Genomic DNA, 18,036 nt, shown 5'->3' on the forward strand with positions numbered 1-18,036 from the left:
CATAATCGCCTTGTGCTTTGTCATTGCCATCATCAAGAATTTGTGACATGCTTCTCGGGCTCAAAAGACCACCGCAACATATTAGGCTCCCTATGGTATCGCCACTCTCAACCCTATCGCGCACCCCCGCTATGTGCTTCACTAGTTCCACGCCCACTTCCCTATCGTTATAAGCTACTTCTCGGTTCGAAAGAGGTATCAATCATATCAAAGATGCCCATGAGAAAAAAATCTAGGGTGCCGGCATACTATAATATGCTGGGCTGTGAAGATCTATGCCATGTGGATTCCCCCCTTTCCGTTTCCCCTCGGTAGCCGGGAATGAATATTCCTTCGCCTTTCATGTCCACGCGTCCGTTGGCCCCCTTGGCCTATTGCACTTGACTGACGATCTCGCTGGCACGTGACAACGACTCTACCATTTGGTGGCATTCCTTTCTCCTGCGAATGGTGTAATCGCTTTCCTTGAGCAGCTCCTCGAGCGAATCGGTTCGGTACATGTTCTCAAGGAGTTCTCGTTGCATTTCATCCTTGGTATATCTAAAGAATGTTAATTGCAGCTTGCGAGAGCTTCGGGATCTACTTACTCGACGAGGTTTAGCATAATTGCCTTTGGCACCATATCAATCAAGGTCTTCTTCACAATACCATAGTATGAGTTGATGAGAAGTTCTAATCATCGTTAGTGCCGTTTCCACCTCTGCTGAATATATGAGACGTACTGATGACTTCCACCTCAACTCCCTCCCTCTCGGACAATGTACCAGAAGCTTTCAAACTTGGTGGCGGCGCTTCCATGGAAGCCATCTTCTTCTTGTTTCTGGAAGCAAAGAAACTTCCAAAGAACCCGCCGTTCTGATCATTCATAGAATCAATTGTTGGGCTAGCTGCTCGTGCTGGAGTTCCTGCCATCGGCTTGCCGGTCTTGGGGTCAACCTGAACAGGCTTTGCGGACGAATGTTTCTCGTTGACGATAGCCATGGCCTGTAATTATTAGTCGGAAATGCAGAAATTTACTAGGAAGGTTTGCTTACCTTGTGGCCGTTCAAGAAATCTGGATGGCCTGTATTAATATAGCATGCTTCCATGGCGACCAAATCTCTGACAAGCTTATTCGCTGGATCCATAGACTTCTTGAAGAAGTTAATGACAACTGCATGGAACTTCTCCTTTAGTTGAGGGTAGCGTCGGAACATTGGCTTGGCGAGTAATTGTGTGAGGATGCGGACGAGTTCATCATAGACCAAGGATGCACACTTCAGACTTGGCTCTTCTAAGCGTTTAATCTGCTGCTTGACGATGAGTTCAAACGCGGTAGTACCCACGAAGAGAGCGGGTGACGATCCAGACGAGTTGTACAGAATTGTTCTAATGTCAACATCCTTGACCTGATCGAATGGGTCCACTGCCTTGACGCCATTGGAGTACAGCTCGTGAAAGACGAAGCTGATTCTAGCACCCCCGGAAAGCTCGATGCTTGATAGTTCTGTGCTGTTCCCCTCAAGTACTGTTCTCCATTCATTGGTGAATTCCGTAATGATGTTGAGGACAATGTTTGCGCTGTTGCCCAGCATCTGGTCGCCGAGGCCTTGCAGTTCCGTTGTGTATTTTTGCAGCGACGCTGAAATTCTGGCCTTGATATCTGGCAGGGTTTGCTTAATATGCATCATCAGGATGAGGTTGAGCTTCCTGGCCAAATACGGGGTTCCACAGTACGAGCTCTTGTTACGGTACGCCTTGTGGTTCTCAAAAAATGATTTTTCATTCTCCAAAGCAGATGCGATGGCCTTTTTGTTGTCGATATCCCTCTGCCCTCTGTTGACAACCGGCACATATCCTAGTCTGAGGGGGATAATCCGGCCTGCCAAAATATCCACGACATCGGTACCGTCATCCATCAAATCAACCTTGGTCAGCACACCGATGGTTCTTTGGCCCTCTGGGTCGACTTCGCGTGCGAGCTTCAGCCCATCGGAATTTGCCAAATCGGTATTCGCTCCTGTAACAGCAAGGATGATGGCATTTGGTTTACTGATTTGCTTCAGTACCATTTCCTTAATCTGCCTCTCGATATCTCTTGGCTGATCGCCCACGGGGACCTTGGTCAGGCCAGGTAAATCGACGAGGGTAAGCGTCAAGACATGCGGAGAGTATATTCGTAAGTTGATCGGGGCAGGAGAAATGCCCGCATTGCGGCCAGTCTTCGCTTCTGTCTCCTTGACAATTTCATCTCGGATCTTGTTGAAATCATGGAACTTCTGGCCGGGGATGTGTAGAAACTCGCCCCACTCGTCAACGTTTGCCTCCTTATCAGCTCCAGCAGCTATCTCCTCCTTCACTCCATTTGCCTTTGGTGCTGCAGCTGGGCGGTTGATGAGCTGGAGGACGAGGGGCCGTCTAGTCACAATACCGGTTCCTCGGGGCAGGCTATGATCTCCAGTTAGCTTTCTCCTATGTTGTGATCTTCAGACCCAAGGTATGATATGTGGCGGTCATACAAGTCCCTGCCCACTATGTTTTCCAGCACCGAACTCTTTCCACTCGACTGGCTTCCCACCACGACTATCTGAGGCAGATCAATAGGGTTCTGTACACCCACAGTCGTAAACACATCTTGAAGCTTGTTAACCAGTCTGCATATCTTGTTAGTCCAACGGCGCATCAGAAGATATTCAGGGGGTACCGACGTTATGAGGCCGGGGTCTGAGATCCCCCCTTGGGCTGGGGCTTGCGCCATGATAGAAGGGCGTGCGATGCGAATATGCGGAGAGTGTTCGTGGGTGTTAGATGCTGTCGTGTATAAGTGGAATACTGGGTGCGTAAGGGCGAGGGGTTATATGTGAAGCGTTCTGGGAGTAGAGTAGGCGGGCGGCATGGAGATTTGGATTATTGACCTGAGGGCATACGCAACTTGGCGCGACTCGTTTACGGAGGACGCAGATTGTGGACTGTGGCTTACGCCTGCTGTGTTGTGTTGTGTCTCGGCCGTTCATCCAGTGACCGGATTGCACAGCCACACGCCGTAGGACTCTGCCGAGAGTCCGAAGTCATCCGTTCTTGCTTGGACTTCTGCTTCCACTTGTACTTCTCTACAAACTTAACCATTATTATTATTAGCCTTTTAGAAGCACCTCACCTATTCGGCTCTTATCTTTCCAGGCAGATATCAAGTCCCAATTCTAGCTTGCGCTCACCCTTTGAGCGTATCTATCTTGGCTCGTTTTTATATTGACACGAGCCCGGCTCTCTATGATAGGGCCTTCCCTACGTGACAGTCCAGTACGAGTCTCTTAGGCACCGATTCAAATATCAATATCGCAATACGAATCAAGAGCTTCCGACTTGGTTTAAACCGCAAATTGCTGTATACGCCTAGAGTTGAGCTTACGACTCAAGACGCGTCCTCAGCCTCAACCTCAACCCCAAATCCCCAGGCTCCGACCTAGGGGTGGAGCCGCGCAAGAAGTCTCCCCACTTTGCTCCAAACTTCAAGTTCTTCGATTTATTACATTTTGTCTTCCGGTTTGGCCTGTAACGTACAAAACACCTTCCGGCATAGCGCTATTCAATTCAAACTCGAGCTTCTCGCTTGCTCTCCCATCTCCTATAGGCTGCGCATCTCATACTTCGTATCTCATACCTCATATCCATTCAAACCACCCCCTCCCCCCTGTCTCTTATACACATCTAGATGTGTATAAGAGACAGTCCCTAAACACCGACCTGGTCACAGTTACCCCCCGGGTCCCTTCCGGCGGCGAGACCTTGACCGCAACCTCATTCAGTACCGGCGCCGGGGGCAAAGGCGCCAACCAAGCCGTAGCAGCTGCCCGGCTTTCCCGTCCTCGCCCATCCCCCAATGATGCTACCGCCACCACCTCAGAGATCACGGTGAAAATGGTCGGAGCGGTAGGGGCGGACGAGTTTGGCCCCCCTTTGCTAAAAGGCATGCAAGCGGACGGCATCGACATCAGCGGCGTCCAGGTCGTTGAGGGCCAAACAACGGGCGTAGCCGTGATACTCGTCGAGCAATCCAAGGGCGAGAATCGGATCCTTCTAAATCCCGGTGCGAACTACAAGCTTCAGCCTGAGGACTTCCTATCCACCGAAGCATTGGGGACTCCTAAACCTGATTTGATCATCATGCAGCTGGAAATCCCCCTCCCAACTGTCTTGCAAATCCTCAAGACGGCCAAGGAAGCCGATGTTGATGTGCTGTTCAATCCTGCGCCTGCGGTGGAGTTACCACTCGATGTATATGGAGCGATCACGCACTTGGTAGTCAACGAAAGCGAAGCTGCCATCCTAACCGGCCGGAAGGTCGGGGAGGTCGAGGAGGTCGGCTTCGATTGGAATTTAGTCACGGATGAATTTCTGCGCCGAGGCGTGAAGAACATCATCGTAACACTGGGCTCCAAGGGGGCGTTCTATTCGCATGAGGGCAAGGGGAAGGGGGCATTTGTCCCAGCGGAGAAGGTTGAGAAGGTTGTGGATACTACGGCTGCGGGGGATACGTGGGTTGGTGCTTATGCAGTGAGTATTGTGAGGAGGATGGGTGATCCGGATAGGTTTGTTAGAGAGGAGGATGTTAGGTTGGCGTGTAGGGCTGCGGGGAGGACGGTGGAGAAGAAGGGCGCGCAGAGCGCAATTCCGTGGGAGGATGAGGTTGATAGGAAAATATAGCCATGGTATTAATCGGAATTAGTTTGTATTATATTGTCACTTTTGAGAGTGTAGTTTAGGCTTTGAGTGGATTGCGAGGAATCTAAACGCCACAATTTCTCACCAGCTCATCCTCTCTTCAAGTTTCAGTGTCCGGCCCCGTAAATCTCGGAGGCAACTTAACTTGAGATACCGCACGCCTACTTTTGAACTCAACGGACTACACATGGATGATTTCATGTGTCTTGAATTCAAGCATTGGTGTCCTCGGCCTAGATTCCTATACCACGTATCCTAGCAAGCTCTCCTTGATGCAAGCTTAAAATAATCACAACGCAGTCAACTAATCACCCACAATCTACTGGGGAAGATGAAAGCATCTAAAAGTCCGCGCTGCGCATCCCAACTCCGGAAGGGTAACATAATCTCCCCAACACCTTACACAAATGCCATGATGCCTCCAAATGCTCACACCTGTCTTACATCATTCAAGACTAAAACGTTCGCCCTTGCCACGTGTAATGTTGCAAATCTGCAATAATGCAGTCTCGATGATACCAAATGTGCCATACCATACCTCTCGACGCCGAGTTTCCATGCCGTTCGGTTAAAAAGGTCATTGTAACCACCCATTAGATTCTGGATGCGAGCCGTTAGATTGTCGTGGGGGTTTTGATGACCTTGAGCGCGGGCCTTCGTTTGACCATCTAACAAGCTAGTTAGCAGGCACTTTACTAGAGATAAAATAGCTACTTACATTCGAACCTTGCAATCATCACCCGCGGAGGCGAACATGCAAGGGTTGACAGGATTCCACGAAACAGCACTACAGCACCCCTTTCCATGGCCCTCGAGTTTCTCGATTAGCTGGCCATTCTCCCTACGCCAGATGAATATCGAACCCTCTGAAATGTGCATTAGCATAGGTTTCATATCAATCAAGGATGACTCGGTAATACCTTCACTTCCACTAACCACAAAGCTCTCATTGGCACCGCCAAACGAAGCTCGGATGATGAATTCTGATCCCTTGTCGCCGGATTGAAAATAGCGAATGGGTTCGCGAGTATCTAAATCCACTATCCGAGCTTTTCCGTCCTTCTGTTCCACTAGCAACCATCGCGAGTTTTGACTTATGCTTACAGAACCCATCTTGACTTTCATGTCTATCTCGTACTCCAGTTCGCGTGTAACAAAATCATAGACGTGGATATGGGTTTCGTTGTCCATCGCTACCAGGCGGTGGCCATTTGGTGAGACTGCCAGGTCCTGTATTCGGTGACTCCGGCGCCAGTCGTATATCAGGTCACCGCTTAGACTATATTGGCATAAGTTGCGCTCTTTGTCCAAGCAGCCTGTGACGAATGTCTGTCCATCCGGGGCCCAGGCACAACTGCTAACCGGCTCTCCAAAACGGTTCAACGTCCGCTTGATCTCACCTCTCTAAACACGTGTAAGCAAAAGAAACCAGAGGGGTCTGATACAAGCCGTTAACCTACAGTGGTATCCCATAATCGGGCGCGTCTGTCTTGCGAACACGTGACCATCATCGAATCGTCTGGACTCCATGCAAGGGAACACACGCCGGACTCGTGCCCTTCAAGAGTGTGGAGTAGCTCGAATGATGGCACGTCGTAGATGTGAACATTGCCATCTGACCCGCAACTTGCTAGTCGTGTCCCATCATTGGAGAACTGCACTTGCCAAACTTCGCCATCATGCTCGCCGAGCTCGAGGATTGTCTGTAGTGGAAACCCGTTCCTGTCACATGTATGATCCTGGTATAAAGACGGTGAAGTGGGTGTGTTGTGATATAGACAGCTCGAGATCTGATGCTGCTTGACTTGTTGCAAAAGAATTGCTAAACGGTGTTCGGGTATCATGACTGAGGGAGAAATATATCCTAAATATATGTCAGCAACGCATTCACCAGGGCTATATTTTCATTAATCAGAACTAACTTGCTAACTCCGAGAGCAGGTGATGGCGCGAACCGCCATTTGCACCATCCCAGTCTGCTTTTGCTTTGAGATCCTCGGTCGATTGGCACATCAATAGACTGATATATGAAGTTAGTAAAGTATACCCCGAAGGAAGCATGGTATGCCTGACCTCGACAGGAAGTGGAGCTTGCCGATATCTTGATATAGAGGCGTCAATTCCGAGCGTAGGACCATCAGGGCCCGACCGGTATCGCGTTGTTCTAAAAGCTCTAGGAATTTCTGCTGCCTTAACCAGAACCGCATGATATTCTGGTCCACACCCTCTTGCAGTGCCAGACTATTCCTATTCGTACTGCTACCGTCTTCCTCTGCCGTTTCGCCAAAGAGCAGTTCCTCTGCCTCGGTCCACTCGCCCTGCAAGACGGCATTCCGAAATGCTACAATTGCGGGACTCTCCAGTTCATAGCCACTTTCCTGGGTCAAACTTGCGGCCGCCCCGTGGTATCCCATATCCCCTAATGCCTGGAGGATTATCCTCGTCACCTCTTCCCGGTCGTGGCCGAAATATGGCAGAATGGACCTGCCATTTGCACTAGCATAGCCGTTTGTGCTGGACGAGCCGTTCATGGCCACGGGGGACCTTCGCTTGCCATTTGTATTCGTCGAGCTTGACACGGCAGCCTTGTGCAGAGGGTATGGCCCCGACCCATTCGGGAATGGCCTCGAAGTACCATTGGTGTTGCTCGGTTCCCCGTCCGCTCTCATCATAGAGCGCTCACGTCTGCGTTTTCGGCGGTGTTCGTTCTCAGGCGGTGGCACATCCACCGAGCCTCTGGGGCTCTGGTAAAGGGTTGGGTGGCCTTCTGACTCTGGAGAGCTGTTGCGGCGTCTGCGACCGAGGATCGTAGCCGGGATCGAGGTCTGGGGACGGGGTTGGGGTTGGGGATCTGGAAGAGGGGGGTCGGACGCAGACAGAAGGTTATTTGATAGTAAACGTAGATGCTCTTCGGTTTCGGGATCGGTATTAGTATCTGTAAGGGTATTTGTATTTGTAGTGGTAGTTGTAGTTGGATGTGTAGTTGTATGTGTATTTGTACTATCGGGATATTGGGCTGAGATGGTAGTGCTGGAAGGTTGTAGGGGGCGTGGCGGGGTGGATGGGCGGTCGGAAGTGGATGGGGATGGGGATGATATAGAGGATTGGGAGTGATCGTCTGCCAGGACGACTTTTGCGGGAGTGCCGCTTGTATATTATGGCTTCAAAGAAAGGGTCTCTGAAGACTCGAGGCGTTTCGGGTGATTCTAGGGCGTTGCTGATCGTGGTGGTAGTCGGGATGGGGGGGCGTGAAGGAGAGTGGTGAGCAGTGAGTAGTGTGTAATGTGTAATGCGTAGTAGTGTTGGTTATCCGGATGCAGCTTGGGATACGGAGGATACAGCACGAAGTGCAGCGGTGCAGCTATCGCCGTCCACGCTGCTTATTAACCTTGAGCTGAGCCACGGGCAGCCAGTCGGAAGGGGACAGGGCGAGGTCACGTCCACGGTTGCGAGCGGGTGGCGAAGGGGGGCATTATCCTGCGATTCCTGGAGTCGAGTACAGTTGAGTTGAGTAGTGTAGAGAGAGTATTGGAGAGTAGGTACCAACTGTAGACGTCGACGTCGACAGCTGAGTATCGAGAGCACGAAGTAAGGTAGGTGTAAGTACTCTCGTACACGTCGGGGCGTGGCGTGGCGGGCACTATAGGCACGAGTAGGCTGGCGTGAAGGAGAGCAAGTGATACTTCGTACTTACATACATGATACCGTAAGTACCTGGTAAGTACCCCCGACATGTGCAAAGTACCTTGACATGCGGTTGTGCTTGCACCGGTACTTTAAGTGTACTTACAGTGTACTTATATTGCACTTGCAAAATCCCCTTGTCAAACAAGTATGTACCTTGTACCTAGCTGTACCTAGCTACGAGTGGTGGACTTCGTAATCGCACACAATCAATTACAATGGTACGCGTGACGCCTTTCCCTCCGCCGGCCAAACCTGCTTGCGGTTGCGGGCGTTGCGGGCGTTGCGGGCGTTTCGGTGTTGTGGTAAGCCTGTCAGTAGGTATCCCCAGGATAGAGAGGATCATCAGCTGCGCTGAGCACGACCACATGCGCAGGCAACAGGTCTCACTCAGTCCGAGAGTCAAAAAGAAACAAACCCGGGGTCTCCTGTATATATAAGAAGTACGCTTGTCAAGTACCTACCCAGGTAGGTATCGAAGGTAAGTATGCTGTCGTTTTGCATGCTTTGGAGTTGTGCAAGAATGGCGAGGGGTCTTATCGCGACTACCAAGGCAATGACTGTGCTATAGGTCACCTCTCTATCCTACGTATTTAAATATTTAAATAATAACAATAACTTATATTAAAAGTACCTATTAACACTCACCTTCCACAAGGGCACTGTCTGTTCTTTTCTGTCCATAGCAAGTATATCAGTTTGTCAATAGCAGTAAAACAGTAATATATTTGCGTCGTACTACATAACAGCCCCCGGAGCTTTCGTTTTCTCGCTAAAGCTCCCCCCAAGATCCCCCATCTAACGTATTATCTGAATCAGAATCTCAGAACAAGACAGCTAACGTAGATAGACCCGCCGTCTGCCTTGGTACGGGTTGATGAATATTGGCTTCCGACCTCGTTTGAAAGCCCGTCCCTCCTTGTACGATCTCATCCGGAATTCAAGCTCCGGCCAGCTATCGCTATCACAGAACGCCAGTTTCGCTGGGGATCCCCAACCGCTTTCAGAGCTGCCTGTTCTCCCCTCCTCCCCACTATCATCACCTCCCGCGACCCCCAGCTCAGCTTCGCAGATCGAGCTTATAGCAGAACCAGCACCAGCGCCAGTACCTCTCAAAATGGCCCCAAAGAAGGTTGCGAGGGATGCCGATGGCGAGGAGCAATATGGTATGGTCTTGGATGGGGAGCGGCTTGGGCAAGACGAGAGCTAATGATGATCGTGCAGGCTCCATCTACTCAGTCTCGGGGTATGCATACGAGCACTCTGTATCACGGCATACCAATCGAATACTGACCTCTATAGGCCCGTCGTCATCGCAGAGAATATGATTGGAGTTGCCATGTACGAATTGGTGAGCTCGCGGAACCTTTCCCAAGGCTGGCTGGCAGGGCGATAGCTCACATGAAGCTCTAGGTCAAAGTCGGACACGATAACCTCGTCGGGGAAGTTATTCGAATAGAAGCCGACAGGGCAACAATTCAGGTGTATGAGGAAACTGGTATGGACCTTGGTCGTATTGCTTTGGTGGGAGAGGTGCTGATAGAATAAATTTTAGCTGGCGTAACTGTTGGCGACCCCGTCATTCGAACCGGAAAGCCCCTATCAGTCGAACTCGGCCCTGGGTTGATGGAAACCATCTACGATGGTATCCAACGTCCCCTCAAAGCAATTGCCGACGCTTCAAACAGCATCTATATTCCCCGTGGTATTTCTGCCGCGGCTTTGAACAGAGAGAAAGACTGGGACTTCAAGCCAACAAAAAAGGTGGGAGATCACATTACTGGCGGAGATATTTGGGGTAGCGTCTACGAGAATTCCCTGCTGGACGACCACAAGATTATGCTCCCACCCCGAGCAAGGGGAACGATCACGCGGATTGCGGGGAAGGGGAGCTACAAAGTCGACGAGAAGATCCTCGAAGTGGAATTCGATGGCAAGAAGACCGAGTTCAGCATGATGCATACATGGCCAGTCCGTGTCCCCCGTCCAACTACCGAGAAGCTCGCAGCAGATAAGCCCTTCGTTGTTGGGCAAAGAGTTTTGGATGCTCTGTTCCCTAGTGTCCAGGGCGGCACTGTCGCCATCCCAGGGGCTTTCGGCTGTGGAAAGACTGTTATTAGTCAATCTGTGTCCAAGTTTTCGAACAGCGATATTATCGTCTATGTTGGATGCGGTGAGCGCGGAAATGAGATGGCTGAAGTGTTAATGGATTTCCCAGAGCTCTCCATCGATATCGATGGCCGGAAGGAACCTATCATGAAGCGCACAACACTTATCGCCAACACCTCAAACATGCCCGTTGCTGCACGTGAAGCCTCTATCTATACCGGTATCACCGTGGCAGAGTACTTCCGTGACCAAGGCAAGGATGTGGCGATGATGGCTGACTCGACATCTCGATGGGCCGAAGCTCTTCGTGAACTTTCCGGTCGTCTAGGTGAAATGCCTGCGGATCAAGGTTTCCCAGCTTACTTGGGTGCCAAGCTAGCCAGTTTCTACGAACGTGCTGGAAAGGTTGCAGCTCTTGGTAGCCCTGACCGCGAGGGTAGTGTCAGCATCGTTGGCGCCGTCAGTCCCCCCGGTGGAGATTTCTCGGATCCAGTCACCAGTAGCACACTGGGTATTGTGCAAGTCTTTTGGGGTCTCGATAAGAAACTCGCCCAGCGAAAACATTTCCCCTCCATCAACACGGCCGTTAGTTACAGCAAATACACCGCGGTGCTTGATAAATATTACGAGAAAGACTACCCCGAGTTCCCTCGGCTCCGAAACCGCATCAGGCAGCTCCTGTCGGACTCTGAGGAATTGGACCAGGTCGTGCAATTGGTTGGAAAATCAGCTCTATCTGATCCCGATAAGATCACCTTAGATGTTGCTGCTATGATCAAGGAGGATTTCTTGCAACAAAATGGCTACAGTGACTATGATCAATTCTGTCCCATCTGGAAGACGGAATGGATGATGAAGGCAATGATGGGTTTCCATGACGAAGCACAAAAAACCATCGCCCAGGGCCAGAGTTGGGGCAAGGTCCGGGAAGCTACCAGCGATCTTCAGAGCCAACTTCGAAGCATGAAATTCGAGGTCCCAAGCGATGGAGAGGAGATCATCACCAAGAAGGTATGTATATTGTTCCACCCAACCCCCTGTTCTTTGTCTGTGACTTTTGACTGACAATATTATAGTACGAGGACCTCGTGCAAGCCATGACGGATAAGTTCGCCGCCGTCACGGATGAGTAAATGAAGCTTTGGAAATTGGGCTCTGGAGATGGACCTGTTGTGTTGCATTCCCTGGTTTGGGACTTTTGATCAATAGACCGAGAATGTCATGTAAATATGCGTCTTTGATTTGATATCATGTGATATCGGAAAACTTATTTCTTTCCTGATTTTACGTCGTTTCCAAACTGTTTATATTTTATATCCTGCCAATCTTTACGTTTACTTTTTGCCCACCGCCCCATCCGTATCCCCGGCCTAAGCAGGCAAGGAAACGCGCACATGTTCAAAACTTTAATCCTAGACCTTAAGATTCTAAATCTACCGAATAGCTATAATGGATAAGCTAGTAAGTGCGTATGATATTCTTCCCGAGGTTTATTTAAAGAAGCCTAGCTGTAGTTGATGTCGAAATTTGAACTACTTCGTTACACCTCAGCAAACGGCCTTTTCTGTTCAAGGTTGGAGATTTCTCAGCGTCGAACTAGGTAGAGTTGCTGAATGGAGGTCTTGTAGGGAATATCTTACTTTAATTTAGCTAACCAGGTTTCTAGACTTGCACAACCTGTATTTATTCCCACCAGGAAGTTACACAGCCTTAAACAACTATAGATACTGCACCCCCTTCTGCTCCCTGCAAAAATCTGTTCCGGCTCAATCCCGTCAAACAGTTCTCTAGTTAACATAGTAAAATCGAACCAGACTTGCCTCCTACGTCCAACCCACCATGTGTTCCGGACTGCATGAAATATATAACAAGCCACCCTATACAAGTAGTGTCGTGTGTGCACTAGAGTATGTCAGGTGTGTCGTATCGGACTCCATTACCGAAGTCCGGCATAAGGCATGTACATAGTAGGTTCACGAGATAAGTATCGTGAAACTAGCCAGGCAGACAGACAGCTACGTAGGATGGAGGGAAATGTTGAAGGAGGGGGGATGACTGAGCCACGATAATGCAGGCCACCAGGACGACGACTGAGGATACGCAGCATTGGATCGAGTTGGTTAGCTAGTAAGAACTCCGAAGAAGGTAGGTAAAGCGCTTGCTTGCCTGGTTTTTTGGTTTGCATTATGCCTGTGTAGGCCACCACGCCTCACCTTACTCTGCTAGTCTACATATTACCTAGGTACGTTGGGGCTTCAGCTTCAAAGTATCTCATATTACACAGGGCATCCCCTTAGCACTAGCCCCCATCTGCTCTCTCCGGCATCATTCTCACCAAACGGCCCCCCAATATCGGATCCAATGCCAACCGGAGTCCGGATGAGGCTGAGCTTCCATGTACGCATGGGCGATCGATGCATATCGCATAGCATAGGTACGGGATGTTGTATGCATGCAAGCGTGAGGCATGTATGTATACCTATGTATGCAGGTTCCCGGGGAGAGCTATCTTTGGGGGCGGTCGAGGGTGGATGTTGTTTGCCTTGTTACTTGGGTACAATACTTTACTTTCAGGTTGCTTGGTCACCGCCCCACTGGGTGGTTTGGTTTGGAGATGTATTGTGTCCTCCCATTAATAATATCTTTACCTTCAGCTCAGCATCAGGTTTCGACCACCGTCGTGTCGTGACCATCATGTCTCATAGTAGCCCCGAGAAACAAATTTCTCAAAAGGCACCCTAATATATCAAGGAACAGAGGTTCAACACCCCCTTCCAGTGAGTCCGATGGCAAACTTGTAGACAATGACAAACTTGTGGGTAGGAAGCGAAATGCGTGCGGGCAAGTCAGACGGATCTATTATGAACAAACCTAGTTGTCGACATTGCTTAGATGCCCTAATAATGCGATTCGCTGATCTCTTAGTAATATGGACCATACCATCGTCACAGTGACTGCCACAATTATCACTGCCATCCTAACATCGTGTATTGTATTGCAGGCTCTGGGGGTGATGGATGGAGGCAGACGAGCAAGTGGGGTGGTTGTGCAACGTGGATATAGTATAGTTGGAGGATGGTGGTGGCGCGGGGAGTTTCGAACAGATTATATTGGCCCCCAGCCAGGGAATAAATCATGTGAAGCATCTGTGTACTTTTCCTTCCCTAGGCAACTTCCACAGCTTTCTCGAATCCAGGGCTCACAGCACAAACAGCCAAAGATCATGAGCAACGTAAAGGATTTTTGATTCCGGCTCGCATCATCTGCTAGCTACCTTCGGAACATGCTTCATTCACCACATCATCCTAAAAGAAACCAATAGGAAAGCAAAATATATTCCTTTCACTTCGCTGCATGCCATTCGTGCATTGGGTATAAAAATAATAACAGGTTGCCGATGCGTTGATGTTCCATCCATCCATCCATCTCATGATGTTCTCATGATGCACATTAAAAAGAAAATCAAACCCCCATACTATTGCCTAAATCCCAAAACCAAAACGCCCCGTGCTGAAAATTATATAATTAAGACATCAGTAGAATGCTCGTAGTTCCGGGTTTCGATATATAAAAAAAGAAAAAGGCGGAATCAAGAAGCTTTATTTCGAATTATACATATGCTCGGGCACCCAGAAGGCAAGACTGGGGGAATCATATATCTTCACGGAGCCTTGACACTCTTGCGTCTGCCTAAGCCTAATATACTACTCGTCTTGACTTTCGTAGTAGATTGAGCACTCAGCGGTGACTTTGGCGGTGGCTGCCGAATAACACTTTTCATTATGTCCTCGTATGTTAACGGGCCTTGGTGTGGCGCAGGCGGTGGTGAGGCCTGTGATTGAGAAATTGCTGCGGGTAATGCAACTGATTTCCGTCTTTGGTGGCTTGGTTCTTTCGCTGGCTGCTCGAGTGGCTGGGATATGTTTTGAGAAAGATTGACCATTGACCCGCTTCGTGATGAGGAGTTATATACCGAGGACAATGAGGGCATTGAGGGTTTACGGGCGCGATTGAGACCTCGCGTGAGCCCCTTCTTGAAGGCTGCTGCTGCCATGCTGGTGGGTGTTTTGGGAGTGGTAGGTATATCGGAATCAAGTTGAGGGTTGGGGCTGGGGCTGTGGGCTTCCTTTGAAGGGTAAGGGTCGGAATTTAGGAAGGAGTGAGGCAGGGAGCTTGTGACGAGGGAGGTGAGATTGGCTATACGGGAAGTTTTCCGGAGTTGACGCTGAGGTTGAGTAAATGATTGATCTGAAGGGAGGAATCCGGACGAAGTCGATGTGGAGGAATGAGTCAATGAGGCTATGGACGAGATAGATAATCGGCGGAGGGAGTTGGGGTAACGCTTTAGGGGCGAAGGTCGACGACGCGTTTCAGTAGATGAACGATACGATTTGATGGAGGGAGATTCTGAAGCTGAGGAGGGCTGTTTGGGCGTGGCGGTGGATAATATGTGGATTATCTGTGGCTTCACCAGCGTGAATGATACAACCCGTGCAGTGACTTCTTGTGATTTTCTGCTAGAAGCCCCTGACGATGATGCTCGCTCTCGCTCAGTCTCCTGATCTTGGTTGTCCATGGGCTCGAAATCAAGGAGTGAGTCTTCGTAGTCATCTGCCAGAGATTCATCTTCCTCACTGGACAAGTATAGCTCATGTGGATCAGTCTCTTGAACCATTGACGAGGTGTCAAGGTCCTTGGCCATTGATCCGTCCAGACTTTGTAGCTCCAGCATAACATTCGCTAGCATCTTCGACGCTCGTTTGTCGCTGCGAGGGGGAACAGCTGGTGGCCTGGATATCGTCCTTGGCCGAGCAGTTTGCACTATCGAGCCCTCTAGATCCAGATCACTGCCCAAACACTCCTCGTCCTTCAAGTCGTCGAACTTGAACTGGTAGCCGCTATCGTTCTCGTCCAGTGTGTGACCACAACGTTGTGCTTGGAGCTGGAAGGAGGAATCATGAACATGACTAGTCATATCCTCCACCTGTGGCTTTTTGATAAGCGGCATCTTTGTGCTAGTAATATTTGTGAAACAGTTAATTGCTTGTTGCTCGGTGGGCCTTTTTATGGCGCTGGGTCCGCTAGACTGAACTCTTTGTGTGCTGTTGGAAACCGATACACTCGCTCGTGCTCGAGCGTCGAATATGGATGGATATATCGTTATCGGGGACCCCTCATTGACCAAAGGGCTTTTCCACTGGAGGTGTGGTATATCAAGAAGCGGTCACCGGCTAAAAGTTATATCTTGTGCACGAACTGAGTACTAGTACGCCGCCGAAGTATAATAGCGATATGTATATGTATATATATCTAGATGAACGGAACGTCCAAGTCGAGGACTAATACGGACGTATCGAGATATAGTTTTGTAAGATTTAAGATCTTACTTATCGGCGGCGTTCCTATCGGATGGAGAAGTGTCCGACGGAGGTAAGGCAGTGCGTTTCACGTACACACCACTTGGACGGTTTCTCGAAACTCGAACGAGGATACTCTTAGTGAGTGTTCCGTGTCGTGAGGTCAAAGAGAGAGTCCTTGCCGCCTGCCACGGTGCGGGGAGACGGTCGAGAGAGTAACGAAGGAGGGTGAGTGGCCTCCTGACGGTAGAGCGCGACGTGAAGCATAAGAAGCATCGAAAGAATCCGGGTCGGTCGACCCGTGTGGGCAGCTGTCCTCATATTCTCCTAGGCATCATGGTGGGCTGTCTTGTTGTTGGCTGTTGCTCGCCCGGAGCAGCGCCCCCCACCACCGCCCCTAATCGCCAACTCGTACAGAGAGAGGGTCGCAGGAGGGAGAGTCGGAGACGCAGGACGAGCATTCGGATCCTCGAATCCTCGAATCCTAAGCCACGGCGGCCACACCTCTGGGCCAGCCTCGCAGTGGGCGATGGTGGCGGGCATCTTTGTGTGGAGGCGATCCTTGAAAGGATTCAGCACCAACCTCACCAAGCTATTCCTGGAATCATTGCCAGGCACAGCTGCGTCCGACTACTTCTGACGGCGGCGTTCGATTGGGCGTGGGCACCACAGGCTGAAGATTCTGAGACGTCCACGACTCCTCCGGTCCCCCTCTGCCGTTCAGCCTGTGTCCGGTGCTGTGGGTGCAGCCTCTTCTGCGCATGGTATTGGGCTGGTGTTGGACTGGTATTGGGGAGCGTTTGGCATAGATGGGACGAACGGCGGCGATAGTCCCAGACGAAGTGCGAAGCACTCGGCCGTCAACTCGGGGCCAAGGGATCCTATGATCCACGATCCTTCTGCTGGCTGTCACTTACTCGCTCGCCGCCAAGGTCAGTCAAACCGCCGATCTGTGCCGATGAGGTTGAGTACTTTGCGGTACTCGGTACTGTAAGTCTGCAAGTCTGTAGGGCAGAAACACTGTTGCTCCGGACGGCTGGAGCTTGATACATAGCATCGCATAGCATTGGAAACCCCATACAGAGTACAAGTGGCAATGCAATAAAGAACACCATGCGCTTGCTTGCACTTGCAATCATGGCCATCGACTCGTAGCTGAAAACCACACAATTCTAGATACTCGTAGATCCTACTACGCACTTAATGCGACAAGCGGATAAGCGTACTATACGCCCGTATTCGTACTAGACTACCTAGGTAGTACAATACATATCTATACTTCGTACGTACGATACCTTTACGTACCTTAGTCCAAGAATGACGACTAAACAGCCACCAACAGCGATACTAGCAGATGCTGGGAGAGCCGTTTCACAACCAGCCACACTCTCTCCGTTCCCGGTACTAGAGTAATAGATCTACTCGTACGGAGTACTTCCTTCGTACATAGTCTGGCAGGGGATAACGAGGTACATTCCAAAGTACTTACGGAGGTATACAAAGTACATTACTGGCGGCTTTCCTCAGCCTCGATTATCCCAACTTTACAAGCCACTCCTGTTCACGCAACCAAGTCAGGCAGCGGCGTCTTCCTCTACGGCCCTTAGACTTTGACTAAACCCTTACGAAGGACTGCAATTGTGGCGGCCTACAACTTCCGCTACCTTCTGGATACAGGTCATGAATGCTTTTACGGTCTACCCCCCGTCGTCTAATCTGCCAAGCTACCTGGGTATGTAGTAGGTACATAGGTGGTATCCTGGCCAAGGGTCAAGATTTAAGAATTTCCATCTTCTTTTTACAAGTGAGGTAGGATGAATCGTCTGGGAATCGAGTATGATATGATCTGCAGTAACAATAACTGACAGACATGCGTGGTACACATTCAAGGGATAGTCAAATACAGCATGTAAAAATACAGTCGTAAATTAGCAGACATACGTCTATTAGGACTTATCGATACACAATATCCCACTATGCATCGATCCTCGTCTACATCCACCCAACCCAGCTACTCCGCCGTCTTGATGTGCATGTACAATAACAAAGACCAAGGGCAAAAGAACAACCTTTTTCATGCGCGCATCCCATCCCATCCCATGCTTGCTGACATAACATTATAGAATCTTCTATGACGAGGTAGACCCGCCAGATACATTGTACAGAGAATAATATCGACCCGTAT

At 50.0% G+C, this 18,036-nt stretch overlaps 6 protein-coding genes across 6 annotated transcripts; 2 read left to right on the forward strand and 4 right to left on the reverse strand.

Annotated features, from left to right (window-relative positions):
* Positions 1–371: 371 nt before the first annotated feature.
* BP5553_05735 (Dynamin-1-like protein-like protein) lies at positions 372–2,737 on the reverse strand (the record flags this gene model as incomplete). The annotated part of the gene is made up of 6 exons (XM_032014358.1): positions 372–540; positions 588–672; positions 723–984; positions 1,035–2,427; positions 2,499–2,633; positions 2,688–2,737. The coding sequence occupies 6 exons, from the start codon at positions 2,735–2,737 to the stop codon at positions 372–374; spliced, it is 2,094 nt and encodes a 697-aa protein (XP_031869039.1).
* Positions 2,738–3,897: 1,160 nt separating this feature from the next.
* BP5553_05736 (Ribokinase) lies at positions 3,898–4,683 on the forward strand (the record flags this gene model as incomplete). Its single annotated transcript, XM_032014359.1, has 1 exon — positions 3,898–4,683. The coding sequence occupies one exon, from the start codon at positions 3,898–3,900 to the stop codon at positions 4,681–4,683; it is 786 nt and encodes a 261-aa protein (XP_031869040.1).
* A 595-nt stretch (positions 4,684–5,278) lies between these two features.
* On the reverse strand, positions 5,279–7,370 carry BP5553_05737 (WD40 repeat-like protein; the record flags this gene model as incomplete). Its single annotated transcript, XM_032014360.1, has 5 exons — positions 5,279–5,369; positions 5,420–6,105; positions 6,162–6,565; positions 6,624–6,721; positions 6,775–7,370. 5 exons carry the CDS (start codon positions 7,368–7,370, stop codon positions 5,279–5,281), a joined length of 1,875 nt encoding a protein of 624 aa, XP_031869041.1.
* Positions 7,371–8,908: 1,538 nt separating this feature from the next.
* On the forward strand, positions 8,909–11,627 carry BP5553_05738 (H+-transporting ATPase, vacuolar, 67K chain; the record flags this gene model as incomplete). The annotated part of the gene is made up of 7 exons (XM_032014361.1): positions 8,909–8,947; positions 9,236–9,551; positions 9,610–9,631; positions 9,688–9,736; positions 9,799–9,883; positions 9,941–11,505; positions 11,571–11,627. The coding sequence occupies 7 exons, from the start codon at positions 8,909–8,911 to the stop codon at positions 11,625–11,627; spliced, it is 2,133 nt and encodes a 710-aa protein (XP_031869042.1).
* Positions 11,628–14,155: 2,528 nt separating this feature from the next.
* Positions 14,156–15,502, reverse strand: BP5553_05739 (uncharacterized protein; the record flags this gene model as incomplete). The annotated part of the gene is made up of 1 exon (XM_032014362.1): positions 14,156–15,502. The coding sequence occupies one exon, from the start codon at positions 15,500–15,502 to the stop codon at positions 14,156–14,158; it is 1,347 nt and encodes a 448-aa protein (XP_031869043.1).
* Positions 15,503–16,178: 676 nt separating this feature from the next.
* BP5553_05740 (uncharacterized protein) lies at positions 16,179–16,394 on the reverse strand (the record flags this gene model as incomplete). The annotated part of the gene is made up of 1 exon (XM_032014363.1): positions 16,179–16,394. The coding sequence occupies one exon, from the start codon at positions 16,392–16,394 to the stop codon at positions 16,179–16,181; it is 216 nt and encodes a 71-aa protein (XP_031869044.1).
* Between the last annotated feature and the right edge of the window lie 1,642 nt (positions 16,395–18,036).

Source organism: Venustampulla echinocandica, assembly GCF_003357145.1.
Source record: "Venustampulla echinocandica strain BP 5553 chromosome Unknown scaffold_3, whole genome shotgun sequence".
Classification (NCBI taxonomy): domain Eukaryota; kingdom Fungi; phylum Ascomycota; class Leotiomycetes; order Helotiales; family Pleuroascaceae; genus Venustampulla; species Venustampulla echinocandica.